At 38.5% G+C, this 26,227-nt stretch overlaps 1 protein-coding gene across 1 annotated transcript; it reads right to left on the bottom strand.

Moving 5' to 3' along the window:
- Positions 1-24,510: 24,510 nt before the first annotated feature.
- Positions 24,511-25,932, bottom strand: LOC107806904 (homeobox-leucine zipper protein HAT22). Its single transcript, XM_016631179.2, has 3 exons — positions 25,354-25,932; positions 25,132-25,211; positions 24,511-25,044 (listed from the first exon to the last, which is right to left on the bottom strand). Exons 1-3 carry the CDS (start codon positions 25,786-25,788, stop codon positions 24,765-24,767), a joined length of 795 nt encoding a protein of 264 aa, XP_016486665.1. The 5' UTR covers positions 25,789-25,932; the 3' UTR covers positions 24,511-24,764.
- Positions 25,933-26,227: the final 295 nt, after the last annotated feature.

Raw genomic sequence — 26,227 nt, 5'->3', positions numbered from 1 at the left:
GATAGTACTTTTGACGATATATCTCAAGCTATTTTAATAAATAAGTTTTAGGATGATGCTTTACATGATGATTTATTAATGCAGCTGATAATGGAGAAGTTGACATTGGAGCAACAATTACATGGCCTTATACCACATTAGCAACACATATATACTTCTCGATGCTCAATTATTTGAGATTTGCTTTTGTCCTTATTGCTTTCTTGGCGGATTATCTTTGATAATATCTACCCTTTACGCCGATACAAAATGCCAAGAGAGGAAAAATAAAATGATAATGAAACACCAGGAACGTAATTTATATTTGGTTAAGTTGATTTGAAAACCATAACCACAAAATTAACCTAAACAATTTTAGAACTATAAAATGTACAATGATAAACAATTTTAGAATAATCCTTCAATTGAGGGTAGCATTCTCTTCTCTTTTTCCTTTTTCCCTTTGAACTATTTATTCCGTCGTTTTTCAACTCTCTCTCTCTGGATTGAAATATCAAGAATTTGAATATATAAAAATTACACCCCACCAATGAACGCATATTCTTATGCGTATGTACCAGTATTAAGTAAGTTGTATATAAGCATATTGCATATATGGGTATTAATTTATATCATCATGTAAAAGAAGTATGAATGTTTCTGTTGAAATTAGAAGTTGTAGATAAGTGTACATTTATGTATTTATGTAGTACTATTTTAGAAGGTGACTAGTTAAGGAAGTTAGTAGGTGATTAGTTATGTTAGTTAGTATAATAAGGGATGTACAGTTTAGTTCATTTACAGCGAAGCAATTAACAGAAGAAACGGTTTTGTCACGATCCAAATTTCATCATAGGTCGTGATGGCGCCCAACACCATTATTAGGCAAGTCAACACTGATCAACTAGTGAATTTCTGTTTTAAATAAATTAGCAAGTGGTGACTTTTTCTGTTTGTTAAGAAAATCTAGAAGGTTGCAATTTTTAACATAAATAAGTGGAAGCAACGAATACAAATCGAAGTCATGTAAGCAAAACCAAAGTCATAAGTCTATTAGTGTGTGTGCCAAAACCTGGTGTCACATTTATGTGGGAAATCTAGTAGAATATACAAAACAAATACTAGCCTACTGTCTGAAAGGAAATAGACAGAAAATAAAGCAAAAGAGAGACTCCAACTGCTGCAGAACGGCTCAAAAGGGCAGCTCACCGGGAAGTCTCGAGCTGGGGAATCAATCTACGCTTCGGACTTATGGCCAGATGCACCTGCCTCAAATCCTGTACAATCAAGTACAGAAGTGTAGCGTGAGTACATAAAAATATGTACCCAATAAGTATCTAATACAACCTCGAAGAAGTAGTGACGCGGGGTCGACTCCGACACTTACTAGGGCCAGCAATATAATAATGTGTGATTCTAAATAAGCATAATATATAGAACTAGCAATAACCTTAGAACAAGAAATAACTGAAAAGTTCTTCCAACATATTTAAGAACCCAAAACATTCCTTCATTTGAAACAAATGATCTCTAAAAGAGTAAATTTATACCAATTAATAAAAGGGCTTCCGGTTTCTATTATCACACACAAATTCTACCGAGGACGTTCAGCCCGATCCAACATAAATGTAAACTATGCACTGCTGAGGGTCGAACGGTACGAACCGTAGATGCATCTATTAACCTGCCGAGGTGAACGGCCCGCTCCCATGAGAGTAGTGGAAACAATCACCTCGCTCGCGGAATATACTTGTGACGCAGTTAAATATAATTATAATGTAACTTTTCTCAATTCCTTTTAAAAATAAGAATTCACTTGAAACCTTTGAAATCTTAAAATCTTTAACTTTGTTCCATTCAATGCAAATCAACAAATATGATCAAATAACGGCGTCCACAAAGCATGGTATAAGCCTAGAACTACCCCGGACATAACAGAATAGTAGCTACGTCTGGATTCTCGTCACTTCGTGTACATGTAGCCCCCCACAATTAATCATATATTAATTAAGTTCACCTATGGGGAAATTTCCCTCTTACAAGGTTAGAAAAGAGACTTATCTCGTCTCAAAGCCTACTTCCAAACTCAAGAATCCACTCAAACCTTCAAATCGGAGCCGAACAATCTAAAACTATTCAAATAGTGTGAAAACAAATCATTATAGGTTCAAAAGTTCATATTCTAACTATTAAAGTGATTACCCAACCCCAGAGGCAAGATTCCTAAAATTCACCCACAGTCTCACGTGCCCGGATTCTGAAAATTTTCGAAAGAAGTTGTTACCCATGAACTAAGAAACATAAATATATGATTATCGCTAAATTTCATGGTCAATTTCGTGGTAAAAATCTCATTCTTGTCAAACCCTATGTTTTTCATCTAACCCATAATTTCTACCAAATTTTCATGTTGAAATCTATCCAAAATCTATGTATTGAACTCACAATAGGTAGAAATTACTTACCTCCAAAATCTAGATGGAAACCCCTCTCAAGAAGCTCCAATAATCACCCAAAGATTGAGAGAAAATGAGTGAAAATGGCTTAAGTCCTGTATTAATTGAATCTCACTGTCCCAGCGATTTTCGCACCTGCGGTGCATAGGCCGCACCTGCGGACCTCTTCTGCGGACCAGGTGTCTGCTTCTGCGGAATTGGTTGGGCCGGCTGGGACCGCACCTGCGGATGGGCTCCCGCTTCTGCATAGAGGGAACCACACCTGCGGAACATGGCTGGCCATCCTTGGATCGCATCTGCGGGGATTGGCTTGCACCTGCGAAAATAGGCTCGCAAGTGCGGTTATACCAGAACTGGGGCACCAGCAGCCCTGTTGAGCTTCAAACTCAACTCACGCATCGTCCGAATGGCACCCGGGGCTTCCGAAAAACCCGTCCAAACATACCAACAAGTTTAGAATCATAAAACGAACTCTATCAAACTCATGGAACGCCCGAAACAACATTAAAACTAAGAATCACATCCTAAAACCAATTAAATCAAACTTAAGAGCTTCAAGTTCTTCAATTTACTTCCAATGCACCGAAACGTACTTATACTACTCGGAATGACAGCAAATTTTGCGTACAAGTCTTATATGATATTACAGAACTATTCTCGATCTCGGAATTTCGTTTGGACCTCGATATCACCAAAACCCGCTCCAAACCGAATTTAAAGAACTTCTAAAAACCATTAAGAACCAACTTTCACTATTAGGCGCCAAAACGCTCCCGGGTCATCCAAAACTTCATCTGAACATATTCCCAAGTCCAAAATCATCATACGAACCTGTTGGAACCTTCAAATCCCGATTCCGATGTCGTTTACGCAAAATATTGACCGAAGTGAAACTTGGTCTTTTAAGCCAACCTGAAGGAACCAAGTGTTCCAATTTCAACCCAAACTCTTCCAAATCCCGAACCAACCATCTCTGCAAGTTATAAATCAATAAAAGCAAGTACGAAAAGTCTTATTTAGGGGAATGGGGTTCTAGAAATCAAAATAACCGATCGGGTCGTTACATTCTCCACCTCTTAAACAAATGTTCGTCCTCGAACAAGTTTAGATTCATACCTGAAGTGTTGAATAAGTGTGGGTATCTGCTCCGCATGTCCTCCTCGGACTCCCAGGTCGCTTCCTCGACTAGTTATCCCCTTCACTGAACCTTTACCGCAGAAATCCTCTTGGATCTCAACTAGCGATCCTGTCTAGAAACAATAGCAACTGGCTCCTCCTCATAATCCAAGCTCTCATCTAGCTGAATAGTAATGAAGTCTAACACATGACACAAGTATGTGTGATATCTCCGGAGCATAGACACGTGAAAAACTAGATGAACCCCTGATAGGCTGGGAGGTAAAGTAAGCTCATAAGCAATCTCCCCAACTCGCCTCAACGCCTATAATGGGCCTATAAACCTTGGGCTCAACTTGTCCTTCTTTCCGAATCTCATAATACCCTTCATCGGCGAGACTTTTAAGAGAACCTTCTCGCCTACCATAAATGATACATCATGCGCCTTCTGATCCACTTAGCTCTTCTGTCTGGACTATGCTGTGCGAAGTCGTTCCTGGATCAACTTTATCTTTTCCAAGGCATCCTTTACCAAATTAGTACCATATAACTTAGCCTCGTCGGGCTCAAACCACCCGATAGGAGAACAACATCGCCGACCATATAAAGCCTCAAATGGAGCCATCTTGATGCTAGACTGATAACTGTTGTTGTAAGCAAACTAGGCCAAAGGCAAGAACTGATCCCACTGTCCCCCAATGTCATCACACATGCTCTTAGAATTTCTTCCAATATCTGAACTGTTCGCTCTGAGTGCCCGTCGGTCTATGGATGGAATGTTGTGCTGAGCTCTACAAGGGTCCCCAACTCACTCTGTACGGCTCTCCAGAAATGTGAAGTGAACTGAGGGCCTCTATATGATATGATGGAATCATGTACACCGTGCAACCGAACTATCTCCCGAATATAAATCTGGGCCAACTTCCCTGAAGTATATGTAGCCACAACCGGAATGAAGTGTGCCGACTTGGTTAACCTGTCGACAATGACCTAAACTGCATCAAATTTTCGCAAGGTCCGTGGCAACCCAACTACGAAGTCCATAGTAATGCACTCCCATTTCCACTTAGGTATAGTCATTTGCTAAAGTAGGCCACCTAGCCTCTGGTGCTCATACTTGACCTGCTGGAAATTTAGGCACCTAGCTACATACTCAACTATGTCTTTCTTCATCCACCGCCACCAATAATGATGTCTCAGGTCAGGATACATCTTCGTAGCACCTGGATGCATAGAATACCGAGAAATGTGTGCCTCCTCTAGAATCCTCTCCTTCAAACCATCGACATTAGGAACACATAGACGACCCTAGAGTCTCAAGACACCATCCTCTCCAATAGAAACCTCCTTGGATCTTAAAGAGAAACCTCTCTAAGACCTGCTAATTGTGGATCATCAAATTGCCGAGCCTTGATCTGCCCCAATAGTGAAGACTGGGAAACAACATATGCAAAAACTCGGCTAGGCTCTGAAATATCCAACCTCACAAGTCTGTTAGCTAAGGACTGAATGTCCAAAGCTAGTGGCCTCTCCTCTGCTGAAATGAATGCCAAGCTACTCATACTCTCTGCTTTCCTGCTTAAGGCATCCGCGACCACATTTGCCTTGCCCAGATGATCAAGAATGGTGATGTTATAATCCTTTAGTAGCTCAAGCCATCTACGCTGCCTCAAATTGAGATCCCTTTGCTTGAACAAATGCTATAAGCAGTGATAATCAGTATAAACATCACATGGCACCCCATACAGATAATGCCTCCATATCTTAAGAACATGAACAATCGCGGCTAACTCTAGGTCAAGCATGGGGTAATTCTTCTCTTGAATCTACAACTGATGTGAAGCATATGCAATAACTTGCCTCTTTCATCAATACACAACCCAAGCCAACGCGTGAAGCGTCACAATACACCGTATACATCCCCGAACTGGAAGGCAACACTAGAACCAATGTTGTAGTTAAAGTTGTCTAGAGCTTCTGAAAGCTCGCCTCACAATCATTGGACCAACGGAACGGAGCACCCTTCTGGGTCAATCTAGTCAAAGGTGTTGCAATGGATAAAAAGCCCTACACAAACCGGTGATAATAACCTGCTAACCCCAGGAAACTCCTGATCTCAGTCACCGAAGTGGGACGTGGCTAAGTCTGAACTGCCTCAATCTTCTTGGGATCCACCTTAATAGCCTCTCCCAATACAACATGTCCCAAGAATGTCACTGACTCTAGCCAAAACTCACTCTTGGAGAACTTAGCATATAGCTTCTGTTCTCGCAATGTCTGAAGCACCAATATCAAATGTTGCTCGTGCTCCCCCAAGATAAATAAGTAAATCAAGATGTCATCAATGAAGACAATAACAAAGGAATCAATATAAGGCCTGAACACCCGGTTCATCAAATCCGTAAATGCCGTTGGGGCATTAGTCAAGCCGAAGGACATCACTAGAAACTCATTATGCCTATATCTAGTACGGAAGGCAGTCTTCGGAACATCTGAGTCCCGAATCTTCAATTGATGGTACCCCGATCTCAATTCAATCTTAGAAAACACCCTAGAAACCTGCAACTGGTCAAACAAATCATCGATATGTGGCAAGGGGTACTTGTTCTTGATGGTAACTTTGTTCAACTGGTGGTAATCAATGCACATACGCATAGTCTCATCTTTATTCTTCACAAATAACACTGGTTCACCCCAAGGTGATACACTTGGTCTAACAAACCCCTTTGCTCATCAAGCTGCTCCTTCAACTCTTTTGGAGCCATACGACACGGTGGGATCGATATAGGCTGGGTACTTGGAGCCAAATCAATACAGAAATCAATATCACGATCTGGCGGCATGCTTGGAAGGTCAGAAGGAAACACAACGGAGAACTTCCGGACTACTAGCACTGAATCAATCGTCGGAGACTCTGCAGTGGTGTCCCGAACATAAGCTAGATAAGCCAAATAACCCTTCTTGACCATATGTAGAGCCTTCAAAAAAGAGATAACACGACTAGATGTACTAACGGAGGAACCCTTCCACTCCAATCTCGGCAACTCTGGCATTGCTGAAGTAACAGTCTTGGCATGACAATCAAGGATGGCGTGATATGGGGATAACCACTCCATGCCCAAGATGACCTCAAATTCGATCATATCAAGTAACAAAAAGTAAGCTCTAGTCTCGTAACCATAGAATATGACAACACACGACTAGTAGATCTAATCCACAACCATAGAATCACCCACTAGAGTGGACACATAAATAGGAGTATCCAAGGACTCACGAGAAATATCCAAAAAATGAGCAAATAGAGATGACACATATGAATAGGTAGAACCTCGATCAAATAGTATCGAAGCATCCCTACCGCAGACAGAAATAATACTTGTGATCACGGCATCTGAGGACACTGAATCTAATTTGGTCGTAAAAGCATAGAATCTAGCTGGAGCACCGGCTGGCTGGCCTTCACCTAATTGGACAGTAGTTGGTTGACCTCTCCCTGCCTGGCCTCCACCTCTAGGACGGCCCCAACCTGCCTGCCCTACTCCTCTAGGCGGTCGGACGACTGGTGCTATAATCATGGTATGATGACCCTGTTGTACTGCCTTGCCCTAAAGTCTAGGACAAAATCTCTTCATGTGACTCGGATCCCCACACTCGTAACAACCCCTCAGTGCCATAGACTGCTGCCCCGAAACCTGACCCTGATGGACTGAATACCTACTGGGAGGACCTTGGATGGCTGGTGGGCGGTATGAACTATCTGGGATGGCACTTAAATAGGCACCAGAAGAACCTTGATGAATTGGTGGGCGATAAGAACTCTCGGGCATATCACTGAAATAGGGTCGCGCTGGAGCACCCCGAGGAGGTGGTGGTGCTGGATATGTGGGTCTGCTAGGATGACTCCTCCCAAACTGACCTCTACCCAGCCGGGTCACCTTCTAAACTCACTAAAGAATCAGGTCCTCTTGTCCTGCTGCATTTGCTCTCTACCCCTCTGGCGGTAGCCCTCAATCCTCCGAGAAACCTCTGCCACTAGCTGATAATCAATACCCATCTCCACCTCTCTGGCCATGCTAGCTGAATACCGGGGTGCAACCCCGCAACAAATATCCGCACTCTTTCTGTGTCCGTATGAAGTATCATAAGTGCATGGCAAGACAACTCAGAAAATCTTTCCTCATAATCGGTCACAAACATCTAACCCTACTCGAGCTTCTTAAACTAACACCGCAACTCTTCCCTCTGGGAGGGTGAAATATACCTATCCAAGAAAAGTCGTGTAAACTGGTCGCAAGACATGGGGGGAGAACCCACTAGCCTGCCGAGAATATAAGACTGCCAACATTAGCGGGCCCTGCCCTCCAACTGGAAAGTAGTGAAATCCACCCCATGCGACTCTAATATCCTCATGTTGTGAAGTTTGTCCCTGCACCTATCAATGAAGTACTGGGCATCCTCATGTCGCTCACCTCCGAAGACAAAAGGGTGTAGCCTAGTCCATTAATCCAAGAGCTTCTGTGGCTCGTAGGCCGCAACTGGTCTAGACTCAGGTACAACCATTGCAACTGGCTGGGGCCCATCTACGGGTAGTGTACCCGGTGTCTGATACACTACAGTTGCATGCCCATGAGCCTGAGCGGTAGGGGTATGTGCTCCCTTCCTACCTAGGATGTGGGTGGGTCTGCTGGAAATAAACCAGCCTGAGTCATAGAATCTATGAACTGCAGCCCATGACCTCTTGAAATCCCGGTGCTGTCATAAAATCTAGGCAGGCTCTACTGCGGGCACCTCGCCCTACTCCTAAATAATGGGATCATCTAAGGGATCCGCTGGTGGTGCAACTAGGGCAGCTCTGGGATGCCCTCATCCCTTACCTCGAGCATGTGCCCTCCCCCAGCCTCTGCCTCGGCCTCTAGCAATGGGAGGAGCAACCCCTCCTAGGTCTGGAACGTCCTCCGTAGGCGTCCTCGCAATCTGTAAGAGAATAGAAGAAGAAAATTTAGTATACCATTAGTTGCATGATAGGAGATGAATAAAGAGTAGTTTCCTAACACCATATAGCCTCTCCAAGATAAGTGCAGATGTCTCTGTACTGATCCGCAAGACTCTACTAGGTCTGCCCATAACTTATGAGACCTATGTTAACCTAGTTCTCTGATACCATGTTGTCACGACCCAAATTCTATCATAGGTCATGATGGTGCCCAACACCGTTGTTAGGCAAGCCAACACTGATCAACGAGTGAATTTCCATTTTAAATAAATTAGCAAGTGGTGACTTTTCCTATTTGTTAGGAAAATCTAGAAGGTTGCAATTTTTAACATAAATAAGTGGAAGCAACGAATACAAATTGAATTCATGTAAGCAAAACAAAAGTCATAAGCCTACTAGTGTGTACACCAAGACCTGGTGCCACAAGTATGTGGTCAATCTAGTAAATATACAAAATAAATGCTAGCCTACTGCCTGAAAGGAAATAGACAGAAAATAAAGCATAAGAGAGACTTCAGCTGCTGTAGAACAGCTCAAAAGGGCAGCTCACCGGGAAGTCTCGAGCTAGGGAATCGATCTACGCTTCGGACTGATGGCCAGATGCACCTGCCTCATATCCTGTACAATCAAGTACACTGCATGGGGCACCGCAAGGCGCGGCGCAGCAGTGTAAAATGCTGCCTGATGCGAAAAGTTAAGGCTGCTGATAAAATGCACTAACGCGCCACATGGTGCGGCGCAGCCTGCGGCGCGACTGTTCAACTTTTACAAAGCGAAGTCCTAGTTCGCGCAGGAAAGAATTTTTTCGTCTTTGCCCGACCCTACTTGGTATAAATACATGTAAAAACGTTGTTTTGAGAGGTTGGACAGATTTGAGACACACATTCGGCCTAAGGAGGCAGAGACACAATAGGAGCAAGGCGGGGAATTCTTCTACTAGTTTTTCCTTCCTCTTCCTATTTTTCATTGTTGGTTATGACTTTTAGTATTGTAGTTTTACATACTATTATGAATAGCTAATTTGTTATCTAGAGTTTTGATGAAACCTTTTGTAGGATAAATTCTTGTTATGTTTTTATATAATTGAGCCGTAGTATAATCTCTATTTGTTCAACTACGTTCTTGTTGTAGTTAATTGATAGGATCCTCAATTAGCTGTGCCTATTTAGTATATATTACTCGTGAGAGAGTGCATATTTAGGTAGTTGTTGAACAACATCACTCTCGACATATGTGAGGAATCAATAACCAAGGGTTTAAAGGTGGGATTAGGGATAACGTAACATTGGGTGCGATCTAAGTGAGCTGTAATTAAAGCCAGCTAGCGTAACTCGGGAGAGTATGTCTAGTAAATTGTCGTAGTTACTCTAGAGAGAATTACAACAAGTAGGGCGCTCATGATCGGTAGAGAATACTTAGGCAAAATTATAGAAGACATAGCGGGAAGGATTCCGACAATTGGGGAAATCATAACTCTAGACCTCCTTAATCTTTTCTCTAACCTGTAGTATCTTTAGTGTTAATTTATTATTTTAATTTGTTAGTTAATTAGTTAAACACAAGAATCTTAATATCTATAAGTTAGGAATTGTTCAAGCTTGTCTTCTAGGTAATAGTGAACAGCTGTAGCTAAACCTTAGTTGTGGGATTCGACTCCGGACTTGTAAACCGAATTATATTTGCAACGACCGCTTAGTCCTTTTTATAAGGCATAGTTGGGCATGACCAAAATTTGGCGCCTTTGTCGAGGAACTAATGGTGTAGTTGTAGGTGAACATATTGCTAGGTTTCAAGTTTGAACTTTTATTTTATTTTTTAGTATTTGATTTTTTTTTATTTTTTTATTTTAGTTTTATTTGAGAAATATGGCATCATGGAATTATAGGAACTTTGATGTTGGTAATTCTACTTTTAATCCTTCTTATGCATATTGTGAAGGAAACCTCCCAGGGCAAAATTATCAAAATATTCCTGAGAACGAGTTTTGTGCACCAACTCAATTTTATGTGTGGAATGTGTGTGATATGTGTGGTGGTCAAGATGGTCACTTTCACGGTTGTGCTTATATTTCTTACCTTCCCCCAACCCCTTACTTTGATAGTTCTTCTTTTTCTGGGGAAGTTAATAGGAATAAAGAACCTAGGGAAGCTAACCTAAAGAAGATCGAAGATATGTTAAAGTGCATTTTGGAACAACATAGTAAATTACAACTGCAGATAGGAAGGCAGGAGGAAACTATTCACAACTTGAACGTTCACATGAGTCAACTGGTTGAAGATTTTAATGCTCAACAAGCCAATATTGTGAATAGTATCCAAGAAGAGCGTGAATTAGATACAAGGATTGAGGAGCTAGAGCAGAAGGCCAGAGTAAAACACCAACAATCAATCAAACTAGATTTTGAGGATGTCAATGTCGTAGAAGAGATACTAGAGTCAATCAAGGATATTGAGGATACATACTTAGTTGACTCTATTGTCATTAGTGTTGAGAATGTAGACAGTCTCAATGTTCATGTAGTTGAGCGCATTGGTTCACACTCCAAGCATTTTTTCACATTGTGTTTGGATGATGATATGGAAATAGAGTCGTCCAAGCCACTTGAGGAGTCAAGGAATGAGGAACAAGGTGCCTACATTCTGGAATGCTTCTTGTCAGAAAGTCAGGAATACACATCTCATCTAAACGCCAAGAAGTGCAGAATACTACATTGTTTTATTGGGCCAGTCAGATTCATTCCACCACCCCAGGAGCATGATCATAGAGTAGAATCAAAACTTGGGGTCCAATTCATAAGTTCAAAGTGGAGGCAGAAAATGATTCACGTCATGCCGCGACGTTAAATCAAGTGCTTGTTGGGAGGCAACCCAGCTTTACTGCTTTGTTTTATTTTTATTTTTAATTTTTTATTGTATTATTTTTGTTGTGTCGATTTTGAGTTTCTAGGAGCATGGAAAATAAAGCTATTGGAAAGATGCAACAGCAAACCAGATGGTTGGAACAAAGTGTGAGGTACCAGTACAAAGGACCAGGCCAGGGAGAAGTCTGAGTACCCCATGAGATGCTAGTACTTCGGCCTTTGGTCTACCAGGGATTTTCTCTTACCCTCTTATGGTTATGCTGTGGAATGGAGACAATGCACAATTTTAAGTGTGGGGTGAGGAGATTGTCTGGGTGACTTTCTGTGCTATTTTAGTTATGTTAGTTTAATTGAATATTTTTTTTAAATAGTAAAAATTGGACTTTTCCCGATGATGGATGTCCTAGACAATTGTCTTGGGGGATTTAAGTCTAAAAAAGACAAAATAATTTTCTTTTGTTAGGTAGTGTAGCAATTACCCCTTGGTTTTTCTTTAAACCACGGTTCTTTTCCAAGGGTTTTGTTTGAACCGGGTGTAGTTAGTTTTATTTTTGTAGTAGTAGGAGCCAGTGTGTGATGAATTGAATTGAAGCAATATCTCTTAACTTTGTTATGCCTTGAGAATAGTGAGTACTTTGGCTGTGACGCTTAGGCTCAGTTTTTGACTCTTGTAGAAGTACCTTAAATTGTATGATCTTAACTTTGCTTAACTGCTTTGACTAGAGTGTCTTGATGATCCAATCTTGAGTGAGTTATGTGCCATGTCTGTGTGAGGTTTGTTTGTATTCTGTGCATTGCATTTGATGTCTAGAACTTTCCCTGTGTGTTTGCAAAGCGAAATAGTAGTTTTGTTCAGTCTTGGAAGTGATATAGGCATTTCTTTGTTGAGCCAGATATGTATATTTTACTCGCCTAATTATTATGTATTGTATTTAACCCCTTTGAGCCTGTAATCCTGTTTCTTTGGCAACCACATTACAAGTCTTACCCATTTGTTTGAATTAACCATCTTTTTGAACCTTTTCACCTCTCATGAGCACTTATGACCTTTGTAAAAGTTAAAGTGTGGGGTGGTTGGTTTGGCTTTTGAGTGAAATTAATGAAATAAGGAGAAAGTTGCACTATTTTAAAAAAGTAAGAGCCACTTGAATTGAAAAAGAAAGAAAAGGAAAAAAAATAGTTGTATTGTTGTGAAGAATATTCCTTGTAGTGGTGGCTTTTGATGTAATTGTGCTTAAAGAAGTATGGAGTTAATATACATTGATTTGAAGGTGGAGTTTGTTTGACATAAGTGGGGTTTTAAATGTTAAATATATGTATTAAAGTGCTTAAGGAGGTGTAGTCACTCTTATATCTAAATGTATCATACCCGTCCCTCAGCCTACATTACAACTAAATAAAGTCCTACTAGATCCTAGACTGAATAAGCTCGATTAGTAGAGTAGTACACTACGGGCAAGCCTATGGTACATCTTTTGTGTCATGTGAATGTTATTTCTGAGAGTGAGTGAATTCTTTTTATCTTGAGTTCCTAAGTGCTCTTAGATTTTATTATGTGGAACTACTCTCTTCTGTTGTGTGAGGGCACTTGATTCATGAAGGAAAGGTAATGTCAGTGATCTCTACGTTAGAGTAAGTGAGTGAGTTACGAATAATGTGTGGTACTTTTGAGTCAAATATTGAGGTGAAGATGTTATGCTTTTGTGCTTAGTCTATTTTAAATATTCTTGGTGTGATAAGTTAGGACAATTGTTTAAAAAGGTCGTGTCTATATAAAGTGTAGTTTGATTGCTCGAGGACGAGCAATGGTTTAAGTGTGGGGTGTTGATGTTAGGTTAGAAACCCGTGTTTTAGCCGTAGTATTACATGCCAATGACTGCAGTTTTTACGTGCGTTTGAGTTCAAATGATAGTGAATTGCACTTAATACGTGTTTTATGCCTTGCGGGAAATGATCTTGAGCTCAAAAGTTAATTTGGAGCTAAATGGATCAATTTGAGGCTTTAAAGTCTGAGTGAAAGCCCAATATATTAAGCCGGGATCATGTTCGGAGGTCGTGTACCAAGTTCGGATATTAAAAGAGGACGAAATAAGTTCACTCTGAGAAAATTACACTGACGCGCCGCATGGGGCGCCGCAAGGCATGGCGCAGCAGTGTAAAATGCTGCCTGATGCGAAAAGTTGAGGCTGCTGATAAAATGCACTAACGCGCCGCATGGTGCGGCGCAGCCTGCGGCGCGGCTGTTCAACTTGTATAGAGCGAAGTCCTAGTTCGCGCAGGAAAGAGTTTTTTCATCTTTGCCTGACCCTACTTGGTATAAATACATGTAAAAACGTTGTTTTGAGAGGTTGGACAGATTTGAGTCACATATTTGACCTAAGGAGGCAGAGACACAATAGGAGCAAGGCGGAGAATTCTTCTACGAGTTTTTCCTTCCTCTTCCTATTTTTCATTGTTGGTTATGACTTTTAGTATTGTAGTTTTACATACTATTATGAATAGTTAATTTGTTATCTAGGGTTTTGATGGAACCTTTTGTAGGATAAATTCTTGTTATGTTTTAATATAATTGAGCCGTAGTATAATCTCTATTTGTTCAACTACGTTCTTGTTGTAGATAGTTGATAGGATCCTCAATTAGTTGTGCCTATTTAGTATGTATTACTCGGGAGAGAGTGCATATTTAGGTAGTTGTTTAACAATATCACTCCCGACGTATGTGAGGAATCAATAACCAAGGGTTTAAAGGTGAGATTAGGGATAACGAAACCTTGGGTGTGATATAAGGGAGCTGTAATTAAAGCTAGCTAGCATAACTCGGGAGAGTATGTGTAGTAAATTGTCGTAATTACTCGGGAGAGAATTACAACAAACAGAGCACTCATGATTGGTAGAGAATACTTAAGCGAAATTATAGAAGACATAGCGGAAATGATTCCGACAATTGGGGAAATCATAACTCTAGACCTCCTTAATCTTTTCTCTAACCTGTAGTATCTTTAGTGTTAATTTATTATTTTAATTTGTTAGTTAATTAGTTAAACACAATAATCTTAATATCTATAAGTTAGGAATTGTTCGAGCTTGTCTTCTTGGTAATAGTGAACAGTTGTAGCTAAACCTTAGTTCTCTGTGGGATTCGACTCCGGACTTGTAAACCAGATTATATTTTCAACGACTGCTTAGTCCTTTTTATAAGGCATAGTTGGGGGTGACCAAGATCCATGGTTCTTCGCAATTGAGAAAAGAGTATTTTACCAGATCAACTTCCTACGTTTGTCTTCTACTTCACCTACTCTTTGATCTTTTCTTCTCTTAGGTTTTAATTTTTCTCAGATTTGTTTCTTTCTGCCAATTTTTTGTCAAAATGATGCTTGATTCACCTCAAATTACACCTGGATCTTCACATGCAAGCAATTAACAGATCGATTGTAACGATCCTCTATATGTTCATCCCTCAGATACACCGGCTATGTCACTTGTTCCTCAATTGTTAATTGGAACTGAAAATTACTCGAAATGGAGGCGATCTATGGAGATGTCACTCCTTGTGAAAAATAAACTTGGATTTATTGATGGAATTTGTACTAGAGAGCAGTACAAGAAGAATGTCTTTCAATTAAGGCAGTGGGATCGTTGCAATGCCATAGTGCAGTCATGGATTCAAAGTTCTGTGGCTAAGGAACTCAAGAAGGGAATTGTGTACTCTTCAAATGCACAGAAGGTTTGGAAAGCACTTAAGGATCATTTTGACAAAATTAATGCTACTAAGGTATATCATATGAATAGGGAAATCAGCTGCCTAACAAAGGAAATTTCTAGTGTATCTGTCTATTTCTCTAACCTCTATGATCTCTGGGATAAATTTAAGTCAATAATACATGAACCATGTGACTGTGAGAAATCTAAAACAATTATTGATTTTCTTCACCAATAGAAGCTTATGAAGTTCTTAATGGGATTAAATGATACTTGTGCACTTCAGAGGAGTCAAATACTAATGATGCAACCACCACATTCACTTGATAAAGCATATTCAATGATTGTTTAGGAAAAAGGTTAAAGGCTGAGTAGTGGATATGGTGTACAGAGTGGAATTCTGAGAAGTGGACCTATGAATACTGAAAGCAGCTCTTATGTATCGGCAAACAACTCAAATGTGAAGTTTAAAAGGAACACAAATCTATTTTGTGATTATTGTAAAATGAAAGGACACACAAGAGAAACTTGCTATAAGTTGGTAGGGTATCCACAAGGTTTTAAGTTCAATAACAAAAGAAGAGGACCTAATGACAACTACATACGTGTAGCACATAATGTAAGTGTAATGGAGGATAATAAACAAACATGAACTAATGGAATTAGTATGATAAATGACACGATCAATGCAGCAACTCCAATATTTACACCTGAGTAGTACCGACAGATACTCAGAATGTTGAGCAAGGAAAAAGGAGTAGCATAAGAACAAATACCAGTAGATGTAGCCAATATGGCAGGTAATTCAATCACTGACCAAATTAAGTGGATCATTGACACTTGTGCTTCAAATCACATAGTTTCTTCCTTAGATCTGTTGTCTTGTCCTAAGCCTTTTTCTCATTCCAAGTCTACTTCAGTCCATTTACCAAATGGACAAAGTACTCATATTAGTCATACAGGGTCATACGCTTTGTGTAACAATCAAACTCTGCATGATGTGTGTTATGTGCCTAAGTTCAAGTACAATCTATTATCTATGTCCAGATATACCAAGGAGCTAAATTATATAGTCTCTTTTTATCCTGGTTTTTGTCTCTTTTAGGTACTCTTTAGTTTCAAGGTGGGGGGTGGGGGGGGGGGTATTGGTAGCCTCAAGGATGGACTCTACATCCTCAATCCTTCAAAGCCTGCTGCACCTCTCATTTCCACCTGTATGATCACTGGCCAGTCTGATTCCTCAACTATGTTGTGGCATCAAAGGCTTGGTCATGCTCCTTATTCAGTTCTTAAGAAGATACCTACAATAAAGACATTATTGTCTAATTCTAATTCTTGTAACTGTCATGTTTGTCCATTAGCTAAACAAACTAGATTGCCATTTCCTACTAGTGTTTCAATATCAAAATGTTCCTTTGAACTTGTTCATATGGATGTATGGGGTTCTTATAGAGTAAACACTTACAATGGTTATAGATATTTCCTACTTATTGTTGATGACTTTTCAAGAATGACTTGGACCTTTCTCTTAAGACTAAAGAGTGATGACTATGAGATTCTATCAAATTTTCTTTGTTTGGTGGAAAACCAATTTTCTTCTACTGACAAGACCTTCAGGTTTGATAATGGATATGAGTTCTTCAATTCTATTTGTTCTAATCTATTCCAAACCAAAGAAATTTTTCATCAAAGTAGTTGTGTCTATACTCCCCAACAAAATGGAGTTGTAGAAAGGAAGCGCAAACACCTACTTGAACTAAGCAGAGCCTTGAGATTTCAAGCTGCATTGCCTTTAAAACTATGGGGTGAATGTATTCTAGCAGCCACTTATCTCATTAATAGGGCTGCCTAGCACTGTTTTGCATGGAAAGACTCCTTATGAAATCTTTCATGGTTGCTCCCCTAAATTGGAACACCTAAGAACAATAAGATGCCTTTGTTTTGCTGCCAGACTTGACTCTCATGATAATTCCATACAAAATCCATTCTTGTTGTTCTTCTGGGATATGCTTCTACACAGAAAGGCTACAAACTATATGATCTTAACTTTGGAAGGACCGTTGTCAGTCGAGATGTTGTCTTTAAAGAAAATATATTTCCTTTCAAACGTCCAACAGAGAAATATATGTCATCTCACCATGATTCCTCAATAGTCATACTTGAAACAAGTTTTGAGATTTTTTCTCCTTCTCCATCACTAGACCATGAGCTAGACTCATCTACTCATACATCATCCACTTCACTACCTTCATCTCCAATCACCAACTTGCCAGTTTCGCCTTCAGAACCTCACAGCCCTCTATTGATAGAAACTTCATTCCCTGATGCAGAGTCAATTCCATAAGACACCTTACTTTTTTTCCTCTCCCACTGATCCTGCTACCTCTGCTGAACCTAGCACTTCTTCCTCATATGACTTACCTCCTCCTAGGAAGTCTGGGAGAACTAACAAGCCTCCAATTTGGTTGACTGAGAATGTTCATCCACCCTTACTATCTACTTCTTCTACTTCTCATCCTATTCAACATTTTGTTTCATATACGCACCTTTCTCCTTCTTTTAAAACCGTCCTTACTTGTTTTTTTTGTTGATGTTGAACTCTCATCTTTTCATCAAGCTAGTAAAGATGACAGATGGGTTGAAGCTATGAAACTTGAAATTGAAGCACTAGAGCATAATAACACTTGGTCTATAGTTGACTTGTTGGTAAAATAAATATTAGATGCAAATGGGTGTATAAAATTAAGTATAATGCAGATGGTACTATAGAAAGATTCAAGGCTAGATTAGTTGCTAAAGGCTTTACACAACAGGAGGGGTTAGATTTCCATGATACTTTCTCTCCAGTTGCTAAGATGACTACTGTGAAGGTTGTCATTGCCACTGATGCTCTCAAGCACTGGCCTATCTTTCAAATGGATGTTCAGAATGCTTTTTTGAATAGAGATCTTGAAGAGGAAGTCTACATGACTTTGCCCCAAGGATTTAGTAGCCAGGGAGAGCATAAGGTTTGTAGGCTACTTAAATCCCTATATGGGCTTAAGCAAGCTTCTAGACAATGGAATGTGAAGCTGTCTCAAGTCTTGTCTTCATCTGGTTTTAAACAAAGCAAGCATGACTATTCTTTGTTTACTAGAAATGTGGATAACAAGTTTGTTTTGATTTTGGTCTATGTAGATGATCTACTTGTTACAGAAAATGATCTACAGGAAGTTAAAAATGCACTGGAGTCTCTACATCAATACGTCAAGATGAAAGAACTTGGAGAAGTCAGATACTTCTTAGGCATAGAATTTGCTAAAGCAAAGGAGGGCATTCATATGACTCAAAGAAAATATGCCTTAGAGATTATTTCTGATGCAGGCTTGGCAGGTTCTAAGCCCAAAGAGATACCAATGGAGCAGAACTTGAAGCTGACAAGCACTGAGTTTGACACTTGCACAAACACAAGCAAGGGAGATGAACTGCTGGAAGACAGGGGGAGCTATCAAAGGCTCATAGGAAAGCTTTTGTATCTTACAATAACAAGGCTAGATATCTCATATGCAGTGCAGTCACTAGCCAGTTTATGCATGCACCTAAGAAGTCTCACTATGAAGAAACACTTCATGTGGTAAGGTACATTAAGAAGCAACCAGGGTTGGGGCAGTTAATGTCAAGTGACAGCAATGAAGAAATAGAAGCATTCTGTGATTCAGATTGGGCATCATGTCCTATGTTAAGAAAATCTGTTACTAGATACTATGTTAAACTTGGGATCTCAACCATATCCTAGAAAGCTCAGAAGCAGCATACTATGTCTAGAAGCTCAACTGAAGTTGAGTATAGGAGCATGGCAAACACTGTAGCTGAACTTGTGTGGTTAAAAGGTCTATTGGAAGAGCTGAGTGTGAACCTAAAGCTGCCTATAAATATGTTCTGTGATAATAAGGCAGCATTGCAAATTGCTACAAATCCTATGTATCATGAAAGAACAAAACACATAGAAATAGACTGCATTTCATCCGAGAGAAAATTCAAGAAGGGCTGATCAAGACTTCTTACATTCCCAGTCAGGAATAACCAGCTGATGTGCTAACCAAGGCACTAGGACATCAGTAACATGCATCATTAATCTCAAAGTTAGGAATTAAAGACATTTTTTCATTCTCAACTTGAGGGGGAGTGTTGAAAATAGAAGTTGTAAATAGTTGTACACTTCTGTATTTATATAGTACCATTTTAGAAGGTGATTAGTTAAGGAAGTTAGTAGGTGATTAGTTATATTAGTTAGTATAATAAAGGGTGTACAATTTATTTATAGCGAAGCAATTAACAGAAAAAATATGGCGAGATTACTCTACCACTCTATAAATGGAGGCTCGATAAGTGTCTTCACTTCATCAAATTCTTTTCAAAGAAATTGAGTAAGGAAGTGCGATGTATCTGGAAACTCGAGATCGTAAATGAATTCGAGTACCATTCTGACCACAAATGGTTTGAATAAGCATTCCTTAGAGAGGGAATGTCGGATGAGACACTATTTGGCCTTCTTTCAGGAGTTGTAGATAGTACCACCTTTAACTGGTAGCTAGCATACAAGAAGGAGGAGGAGCAGGAGCTAGCTTTAGGGGCGGAATCGAAGCGAATAAATTAGTTCATGCCACGACGATCTATATGGAAGGGAAGTTTTGGAAGATATGACACTTTAACTTTAGGTCAAATGCTTTTTTGGTTTTCTCATTTTTCTAGTTTCTTTCCTTCTCTCTAACGATCTCTCTGTTCATTCTCTTGCTCGAGCTCATTAATGGCGGAGCCTAGGGCTAGATTTCAACAGTTTCGAATGATAATTCTGCATATATTATTTAGTACAACTATGAATTTCTTGAAAGTCCGATCTTATTGTAATAATTATTACAGTAATATTTAATTGCATGCCTAAACCTACTTATACATGCTGTTGAAATGGTGGATAGCCTGCCACTTCTTCAGCAATTATCTTTACACCATTATTGCTTATTAGAGATAAGGGCATGCGCTTTTAGGCAACATACATGGCAAAGCAATATTGTCTATTAGCTAACAGAAAAATAAAAAAGAATCAAACGTATAATCAAACTAGTGAGTCTAGTGACAAGGTTTCCATAATTAGTACAATTAAAGTAAGATATATCCTAATAATGCTGCTTTGCATTGCGTAATTAGATGTTGATTAAGGGAATTAATGGGAGAGTTTCAACTTTCATGTCATTAAGCTTGCAACCAACTAATCAGTTGCTTTCACCCTGATTGATCAAACTATATATTTTAATACTAGTAACCAAAGCCAGCAATATTGGTTTATTAACAATTTAACATTACGTTACAAGGACTGGACAGGCCGACAATTTTGCCTACGTTTGACATCTGTCGACCTATTTTGTTTGTTTCTCTAATTTGTTTTCTTTTTTGTACAGTTGCGTGTGCCTATCTAGAAATACGAAATCTCTTATGTGTCTCAAAGTGGATATTATTAAACATAACTGCACACATGTTTAACCACTCCAAAAGAAACGATCATATGCTATTTTCACCCATCGCATTATATTGTTTCTTCTTCCTGTAAACATATTCATAACAATTCCAAAAGAAACTTTTCATGTGCTACTTCACACGTCGTTCTGTTTCATGTGACCTAATTGGGGAGTGAAGTGATACTTAATTTCCCCGTTTGTATTTCTTTAATTGCTCAAATACATTAGCTACTCTCATCTTAATCTTTTCAGAATTTTGAACTTTTGAATATTAGAATTTATTTCATCACACTTTTCATGTATTTCGAATGTGAATGACAGTGTTAGATTGTGAAATTTTAAATGCTCCTACGTTTTATAACATAGCATTTAGAAAATTATAATTTGGAACACATAAAGGGGACTGTGAGACTGTATAAAATAAATATGATCTCATGCAAAACTATTTTCATGGAGTAGTTCCCTGCATATTTGTTGTCACTTGAAAAAAATTATTTTCATGGATATAAATAAAATAAATTGGATATAAGAAAGTCAACTTTAACCAAATGCTAAAATATTGTGCATGGATTAATCAAATATAAGAAATATTACATGATAAAACTGTGATATATCTTTTTCAAAGTCTAAAAGAGACAAAGAAAATTGACTATATCTAAACTCTTTGATATTTGTCATACATTTTACACTTGTAAATTCTATTTCAATCCGGCGCTGGTTGGTTGAGTTGATTGGTTTAGTGGTTTTTCATGTGGAAGATCTGAAATCGATTTTCCTCACCAACAATCTCCTCGGCCAGAGTTTATTGCACCGGATTTATTTAGTGCGGTTTATATTTCTGGTGCAATTTTCGAGCTATTATACAATGAACAAATTACCTGGTATGCAGTCGAAGGGTAACTGCTTCGGGTTTCCTATGGGAATTAACCCAAAAAAAGAAAATCTATTTCAAAATATAAAATGCGAAACACTTAAATTTGTGTTGTATTTTAATATTTAGACCTTCGAATTTAAAGGAGGAGTAAGCGACTCTAATATAATGGTGATTACGTTCATGATGAATGATTTAACCAACACCCTATTAAATATTAAGACCTTCTTAACTCTTTTTTTTTTTCTTCCGTTAAATACGTTTTTCTCAAATAATGCACAAATTACCAACATGGACATTTCTAGACAGACCAATAATGAAATTCAAAGGTGGACCACAAAATAAGACCTATGATACATCCTCCCAATGATTCACCTTAGGACTTTGTCCATGACCAATCATGATTACGTGTCTCCTAATTTATACTTCCTCCACATGTTTTTGCTCCCTTGACCTTTCCCCAATAAAAACCTTGACCATCCCTCTCTATTTTTTCAATTTTCAACTTATCTTTTTGGAAAAATCAACCCAATTTTCTTAAAGGCAAACGTTTTAACTTTAACCACTCCAATTTATCAGTTCTGTACAATTAGTTGCCGTTTGGTTTCTAGACACTTTTGAAAATTAAACTAAAAGAACGGTGAGTATCAAAACCAACCTAGCTAATTGATCTTGGAATTGAAATTGGTTTTGGTTTCTATTTTTTGAAAATTAATTTTGGTCTCCACAGTTCCGAACGAAATTTGTTTTCGCTCACCAATTGCCTGGAATTTATATTCGTACAATCACTCTCCCTCATAAATACTACTCCCTCCGTTTCAATTTATGTGAACCTGTTTGACTGGGTACGGAGTTTAAAAAAAAATAAAAAATTTTGGAATTTGTGGTCCTAAACAAGTCCAAATGGGCCCCAGAGTATTTGTGTGGTTATAAAAGTTTCTCATTAAGGGTAGAGTTGTAAGTTTAAGCTAAATTGTTACCAAATTTAGAAAGGGTTCATTCTTTTTGAAACGGACCAAAAAGGAAATAGGTTCACATAAATTACAACATAGGGGGAGTATTTAAGTTTAGTAAACAATAAAAATGTGTAGCTAATAGTTCGTAATCTTTGACCATTGAAAGTATTTATGATGTTTTAAGGCTTCAGTGGTTTTTCTTTTTTTAAAATAAAGCTTACAACAACATCCAAGTTTAAAACAATTCTTTTCAAAAATAATTCAAAATAAAGTCTTAACGAATCCCACCAACAAACACACACACATAAATCAAACACGCGTACTTATTAAAAAAAAAAGAGTCAAAACTAACATTAATTTTTCCCAAATCAATCCCTGAGACCGATCCTCCAAAATGGGGTAATTTACTTATGTACTATAAGTTGCAGTTTTACTGTACTTCACGTTGTCATCAAAAGAGCATGTCTCATTTTATTACTAAGAATGGTGATTCTCTTATTAATTCCTGGAAATAGAGAAATACAATTTCATATATTCAACAAGAAAATATAACTATTTCATATGCACCAGGTAGGTTTTTTCTGGTTTCCTAGAATTTACGGCTGCAACATATTGGGGGTCGAACAATAAATAATTTAAGGAACGACTTCTGATTTTGTGAGTAGGGTAGTAGGTACAAAAAGAAAATAAATACTGTACTCCGTAGGAGGCAGCAAGTGATGGTTGGAAAAGACACATCAAAGAGGTTGGGGGGAGTAAGTCCACCTGAATGCTACATGGAAGTCTCGTTGTTCATAATTGTTAGAAACTTGGGCCAATGGGCGTGGATATCACATGATGTGTGACTCACTGGTCCCCTTAAAGTTAGGGCACCTCAGCTTCCATCACTTTTGCCTCCCTTCACTTCACACACACACGTTATCACAAAAGTGAATTAGGTCGAAATGACAGTCCAATAAGAAAGAGATCACACATCAAACATATCATCACAAATTTTAATTTTTTAGGTGCAGAAAATTTATTCCTCTGACCCAATTAAACTTAATGGGTTTAACTTTTAAAAAAATTACATTAAATTTATTATGCTTTTCAAATTTAATACTTATTAAAAAAAATTATAAATTCATACATCATGTCAAAAGTTATAAGTTCAATTAAACTCATAATCAAAAGGCTACAACCGCCCGTATCTAACCTGCCCTATTTTGACCAAAATTTCAAGATTACGTTTGGACTTGAGTTGGTTGAATGTTAAAAAAGCTATAATGAAAATTAAATTAAAAAGCGTATTTCTGTAGCATCTTTTCTTTTCTTGATTTATGTTAAATTATGCGAAAGATGAAGAATTGGAGTTTCTTTAATGTTTTAATTTTCCTTTATTTATCGCCATTCCTTTCTTTATCTACACGGCTGTAGCAGGCAGGCAGGCAGTGTCCCCTCTCCCCTTTATTCATGTTGACACTTTCTCTATCATTAACTAACAAAACTAGAGACAGATACACGTGAGCTGACCCCCACCTAGATACCAACCTTTTTTCTCTCTTTCCCCACCTTACACATCATCTCATCATCATTAAACACCTCCAACTGAATTATCATTATCTTTCTCTTTTTGTTTGCTAAAAAGATTTTAAAAGATTTGGTATGCTATCCTTTTCTAACTATTCCCTTCTTTCTTTTTAATTTTCTCTCTATACATGATGGATAATGCTTCAAGCATGCATCTGTCTAATCATTTATTATCAAGTGGTGCACAACATCATAATATATTCAAAGAATACATTATCATCTTCATCTTCTATGTCCAGAATTTTTCGGTCCGTCCAGATTTAATTCCTTTCTGATAATTATACGAATATGTAATTCACACAAATATCGTTTGCGATAACACCCGAATCATCTTCTCGTCACATTTTTTTTTCCTTTTCTTTTTTGGCCTTTTTGCCTTTTGGGAGCTCCTTTGCCCGAATCATGAGACACCAATAATTGAGAAGATTGTAGAGACACGAGAAAAAGAAGAAATGTACACGAGTTAAAATTAAAAATGTAGAAAGAAATAAAACGAAGAAAAGTTCAACAGATCTAATATAAATAATAATCCATCCATATGTATTATATTCCTTAACTATTTACAGACTTATAATATGATCATAAGAAACAAATTAAAATGATTGATTAGTGACCTTAATTCTAACTCTACACATACAACTGCACTAGTCAGTTGATTTCATACAAGCCCTTAACCAAAAAAAGTGGCGGCTTTGGGAGATATTCTAAAGATGATATTGTTTATATCATATACTAATAGAGAGTATATTATATTATTTATAAATGCCCTCTACTTAACAAGCTGCTGATGGATTGGTGAAGGAATTGTAGAAGTGAGGCTTCTGAGCCAAAGTGAAAGGATTCTTCGATGGATTTTCTCCGACGCCGCCGATCCTCTCGCAAGAAGGACACATGGTTAACGTGGCCGCCGGCAGCTGCATGTACAAAGGTTGCGCTATTTTTACAGCCTTCAGTTCTTGCAATTCCTTGTGAAGCCTCCTGTTTTCCTCTGTTAGCGTCTCGCAACATTTTTTCAGGAACTCACAGTCTACCTCTGTTTGCTTCAGCTTTGTTCTGTAAAAAAGAAACGATTCCATCAATTTTATGTTTCCTTATTTTCTAATAGAAAAATGTTTTTTCTTAAAAAATCGTTAGTCCTACCTGGCTCTTCTGTTCTGGAACCAGACTTCAACCTGACGAGGCCTTAGATTCAGATCCCTGGCCAAGTCCTGTTTTTGCTTCTGCATAATTAGAAATTAGTTGTGAGCTAGCGTACCAGTGTGTACAGAAATGGATCTATATTATATATTACGTGTGCGTATACCCATCAAAAGAAAGAAAATATATAGGGGTTTAATCAAGAAAAGTAGCAGGAGAGCTTACAGGATTGAGAGTGCTGTGTTGCTTGAAGCTTTCCTCTAAAAGAGCAGATTGTGCTTTAGTGAGCCTAAGTTTCTTCCTAGCGTTAGAACCATCATCATCTTCATCGCTAACTCTGGAGGAAACTCTCTCTACCTCAGTCGTCTCTTCACTACCAGCGTCTCTCTCCCTTTTCACGCTAGCATTAGAGTAGGAGGAAGCTGCACTGTCTTGTCGATACAAATCAGCCGATTGATGATCATTCTTAACCTTCTTAGCTGCCTGCTGCTGTTCATTATAGGTACGATCACCGGAAAGGCTTAACGTTAGTGACGGTTCAAAGCCAAGAGACGGCCCTTTGCCGGCCAGTAGTATTTTTGTTGATTTCTGATCAACCGTTGTGGAAAAGCCTAATCCTAAAACCAGGCCTGTGTTAGAAATATCATCAAAACTACCCATCTATGTGTGAAAAGAAGACCAGTGAGGAGGAATGTTGAATTGAAAAGAAAAAGAAACAAGTGTTAACTTTAGTTTTTCTTGTGAGGAATGGTGGAAAAGAGAGGAGGAGTTGTGGGATATATATTGTAAGAGACTTGGGGCTACCGAATTAGGCGTAGCGCTTGGGTTTGTTGAAAGGGAAACTGAGGAATAAGACTTTTGTGTCTGTGTTCTGGGTATGTGGTAAGTGCGTGGGTGGGTGGTCTATATATCTATGATTAATAATCTATCTATCTATGATTAATAATCAAAGGAGTGAAAGTAGAGTGTAGGAATTATTAAAAGTCCATTTTTTTCTCTCTTCATAGGTTGACCATTTAAAACCCCACTACGGTTAAGTGCTATCTCTCTCCACTATAATACTGACCAAAAAGCGAGGGAACTAACCCACCCTCCCCAA

Source organism: Nicotiana tabacum, chromosome 3 (genome assembly GCF_000715075.1).
Source record: "Nicotiana tabacum cultivar K326 chromosome 3, ASM71507v2, whole genome shotgun sequence".
In the NCBI taxonomy this organism is placed as follows: domain Eukaryota; kingdom Viridiplantae; phylum Streptophyta; class Magnoliopsida; order Solanales; family Solanaceae; genus Nicotiana; species Nicotiana tabacum.
Note: the sequence above shows the minus strand (reverse complement) of the source record. Positions and strands in the feature narration are given on the sequence as shown.